The 4547-nt window shown below is 45.7% G+C and overlaps 1 protein-coding gene across 1 annotated transcript in view; it reads right to left on the bottom strand.

Moving 5' to 3' along the window:
* Positions 1-2901, bottom strand: part of THEM4 (thioesterase superfamily member 4) — a 34405-nt gene extending 31504 nt beyond the window's left edge. The window contains exon 1 of the mRNA XM_017546212.2: positions 2406-2901. Coding sequence (XP_017401701.1) covers positions 2406-2504 — 99 coding nt within the window. The 5' untranslated portion in view covers positions 2505-2901. The remainder of the gene's footprint in view (positions 1-2405) is intronic.
* Between the last annotated feature and the right edge of the window lie 1646 nt (positions 2902-4547).

The raw sequence follows: 4547 nt of genomic DNA, 5'->3' as shown, positions 1-4547 counted from the left end.
CCCCAGCCTCCCAAGTAGCTGGGATTACAGGCATGTGCCACCACACCTGGCTATTTTTTTGTATCTTTAGTAGACACAGGGTTTCACATGTTGGACATGGTCTCGAACTCCTGACCTTGTGATCTGCCTGCCTTGGCCTCCCAAAGTCCTGGGATTACAGTTGTGAGCCACCTGCCCGGCTTAGAGTTTGCTCTTTTTGCATTGATCCCCTTGATCATTTTGGCTTCCAATTCCAGGATTAGTTTGTGCTATGAGAGGAAACATGAGCTTGGGGTGGGGACCAAGGATTAGTTTGTGCTATGTGATGGCATATGACCTTTTGGGGTTTGCAGTGGCTTGGTGAGTCACTGTCAAGAGTGACAGTCTTAACAGAAACATAACTTGGTCCCCTAGGGAGGTCTCAGGTGTCTGACCGGGTCAGACAGAAACTGGCAATAAATGGCAATTATTGCAGGGGGTGTAAACTCTGGCTTTCAGAAATTCACAGGGATTTTATGTCTATTATCTTAATTTCTTTTTCTTGTATGCTTAGGTAGGGAAAAATCATTGGCTGATTTGGTTAAGGTTATCTCAGTGCCAAAACCAGAATGTGACTGGTGGGCATGAGTCAGGCACTTGAAAGCATCAGAATGCTTGCCACCAAAAAAACAGACTCTTGGGCTAGGATAACCAAGTCATGGAAATGGGTCAGCTTCAAGAAAACTTCCGTGCAAGGAGGGAACATGTGAAGGCATTACATGACTCAACCCTGTGGCATTTCCTTTTTTTTTTTTTTTTTTTTGAGAAATGTCACCTCTGTTGCCTAGGCTTGGAGTGCAGTGGTGTGATCACAGTTCACTGCAGCCTCAACCTCCTGGGCTCAAGAGATCCTCCTACCTCAGCCTCCAAAGTAGCTGGGATCGCATTCATGTGCCACTATGTCCAGCTAATTTTTTGTAGAGACGGGGTCTCCCTTTATGTCTATAAAGCCAGCCTCCTCGGCTCAGCTCATCCTCACATTCTACTTTATAGAATGAGGAGTTGCTTGATTCTACAATCGCAAATAAAAGCCAATTAAGATCTTTAAAGTAAATGTGTTATAATTTCGTCTTTTGACACCCTGTTCTCCAACACTAGATTGTGAGCTTCTTAAGAGAAAGGATTGTTTCTTTCTTACCTGTACATAGTCAGTGGCCAGTAATGCCTGACATAGTGTTGGGGCTTAATCGGTATTAATTGAATGCATCAATAAAGCACAAAATAGAGATACGTAAACAGGTAACATTTAATACTATTTTAGGCACTGAGTTAAACAGTTTGCTTGCATTACATCATTTAATTTAACAACCTTTAAAGGTGAAGAAGCTGGCTTAGGAGAGGGTATTAACGATTATCTGACATCCAGAAGCATCCTACTCACTTCCAGTGTTGGCTGTTTTGTTTCTCAGAAACAAGACAAGTCAGAGACAATCAGGATTAAACCATTGGAAGAGATGGTGCTCTTCTGGGATCTGCAATGGTTAGGAGCCAGACTGCCTAGGTTCAGACTGTGTGACCCTGCTGAACCTTTATTAGTATCAGTCGTAGCAGCAGTGGTCCTTTCCCTGCTGAACTGAACAGAGCCCAGCATCCTGCACTCTGCTTCAAAACTGAGTCGAGTATACATATTTCAAAGCATCATGTTGTACACGATAAACATACAATTTTATCCCTCAATTAAAAATAAATTAGGAAAAAAACAAACAGGCAGAGCGTGGTGACTCACGCCTGTAATCCCAGTGCTTTGTGAGGTTCCGGCAGGAGGACCGCTAGAACCCACAAGGTTAGAGTGACCGCCACTGCACTCCAGCCTGGGTGACAGAGCTAAACCCTGTCTCTCTTTTTTTTTTTTTTTTTTTGAGACGAAGTCTCGCTCTTTAGCCCAGGCTGGAGGCCACCTCCACCTCCCAGGTTCAAGCGATTGTCCTGCCTCAACCTCCCTTGTAGTTGGGATTACAGGCAGGCGCCACCACGCCCGGCTAATTTTGTATTTTTAGTAGAGACGGGGTTTCTCATGTTGGTCAGGCTGGTCTCGAACTCCTGACCTCAGGTGATCCGCCCGCCTCGGCCTCCCAAAGTGTTGGGATTACATGGATGAGCCGCCGCGTCCGGCCGACCTTGTCTCTTAAAACACACAAAAAAACTAAAAAACAAACCAAAAACAAAAAACCGGGGTCACTTTCCCGTCCGGTTTCTTAAGGTCTGAATTTCAGAACTGGGTATTCCCGGGCCCCAGCCGCTTATTCCGCCGTGTGGTGCGGGAGTGAGATTTATTCTGAGGTCAGCTGGTTGGGGTATGGATAAATAACTGAAGGCTCTCTTACCGCAGGCGTGTTTCTGACTGTGGGTACTGCTCCCGCCCCACACCCGAGAATGTCCAGACTCACCGGCGCGGCTCGCGGCTCGCTGCCTGGCGCGCGCCAGCCCTCTGGCAGCCAGCGCGGGGCCCTGAGCGTGCGCAGACGCGCGGCGCAGCTCCTCAGCATGGCTCCGAGCAGCGCGCGCGACCAGGCCGCCTTTGGCCTAGCCACCGACGGCGCACGGTCCCTCCACCGCAAGACCGCTCGCCCGAGTTAACCACTGAGTTAGGCGCGGCGCAGAGCTTGGCAAGGAGGCGGTGCGTACGGTAGGGGGCGGGATGTGCGGCTGGCGGGGCCCCGGGCAGCGCACGACTGTGAGCCAATCCCCTGGTTCCGGCCTTTTCCTTCCGGAAGACCTCCCGCTGCTGCCAAGCGCCGGGCCCCTTCCGGGGCCTCTCAAAGGCGAGGGGAGCGCGGCTTGAGCGGATGCCGGGTACCGTTTTGGGCTTCTCAGCCCCTCAGTCCGCGCGCCAACTGGCGGCTTCGCGGTCATTCTTCCCGTGTGGCCCAGGCGAACGCAGTGCTCCGCGTTATCCCTCCCACGGAAGACAAGTCGCTCGGGCGGGTAGGAGCACAAGCTAGGAGTGGTATGAATGAAGTGTTTTCTAGAAGGGCGTGGACAAGTCTCTGGGACGCGGTTGATAGTGCTGATTTATAGAGGGCCGTCTGGACACAAAAGGCATTTATACGATTGAAAAGCTGCTTTCCTTCTCGGTCACAAGCCATGATGAATTGGTGACTCAGACGCTTTGGAAAAAAATAAAAAGTAAATAAATAAATAAAAGCTGATTTCCTTGCCAACAGCCCCATACCCTCCCCAGGAGCGCGCTGGCCCCTTGGAAGACTTTTTCGTTATGTAAACTCAGAGTTTAATTATATTACAAACGAAGGTAATGGATACTAAAAGGGTAATGGGTACTTACCAACATGGTGAAACCCCGTCTCTACTAAAAATACAAAAATTAGCCAGGCATGGTGGCACACTCCTGTAATCCCAGCTACTCAGGAGGCTGGGCCAGGAGAACAGCTTGAACCCAGGAGGAGGAGGTTGCAGTGAGCCAAGATTGTGCCACTGCACTCCCATCGGCAGGCTACAGAATGAGACTCCGTCTCAAAAAGAAAAAAAGAGACACAGTTGATATGAAATGCACGTATTTAAAGTGTATAATTGGATGTTTTGATACAAGTTTACACCTATGCAACCATCACTGTAATCAAGGTAATGAGCATATCTATTACCCACAAGTTTGCTCATGTCCTTTTGTAAACCCTCCCTTCTATTCTGCAGAGCTTTCTGTCATTGTATATTAATTTGCATTTTCTAGAGTATTATATAAATGGAATTATATAGCATGTACTTTTCGTGATCTGAATTTTTTTAATTCACTGTAACTATTTTGAGATTCAGGTTTTGCTTATGTCAAGAATTTGTTTTTTAAAGTTGCCGTGTAGTATTCCATTGTATGGATGTACCACAATTTTTCCATTCACCCATGGATGACCTTTTGGGTTATTTCCAGTTTTTGTGGATTACAAATATAGCTGCCATGAGTACAAGTCTTTGTATGGATATATGCTTTCTTTTCTCTTAGATAGGTAAGAGTGGAATGGTTGGATCATGTGGTAGATGTATGTTTAACTTTTTAAGGAGCTGCCAAACTGTTTTCCAAAGTAGTTGTATCATTTTACCAGTAGTGTATAAGGATTTCAGTTCCTCCATATCCTTGCCAACCTTTGGTATGGTCAATCTTTTATATTTTAGCCATTGTAACTAGATGTGTGTAAGTATTTTATTGTGTTTTTTTTTTTTTAAATTATGGGCTTATTTTGAATCTGTGTATCTTTTTCATTGAAATGTCTATTCAAATATTGTGTCCATTTAAAAAAATGAAGTATTTGTATTCTTATTATTGCACTTTATGTGTTTCTGTCTGTTTCACATCTAAATTTTAAATTAAATTTTGAATCTTGAATTTATGTGAAAATTGAATGACAATACAATGCTGGATGCTTTAATATTTCTTGCTGAATTTTTCTTGGATTTGTTTCATAGATCTCACTCTTGGAAAGGATGTTTTCTTGAATTGTTATCCATGGGGCAAGGCACCAAAATGAGTCTCCGGGTGGGTGAACGGTCCATCATCCTTTCAGTAGTGGGAGAAGGGTGAC

Source organism: Cebus imitator, unplaced genomic scaffold (assembly GCF_001604975.1).
Source record: "Cebus imitator isolate Cc_AM_T3 unplaced genomic scaffold, Cebus_imitator-1.0 Scaffold188, whole genome shotgun sequence".
NCBI classification, from domain to species: Eukaryota; Metazoa; Chordata; class Mammalia; order Primates; family Cebidae; genus Cebus; species Cebus imitator.
This window is presented reverse-complemented; position numbering and strand designations above follow the sequence as displayed.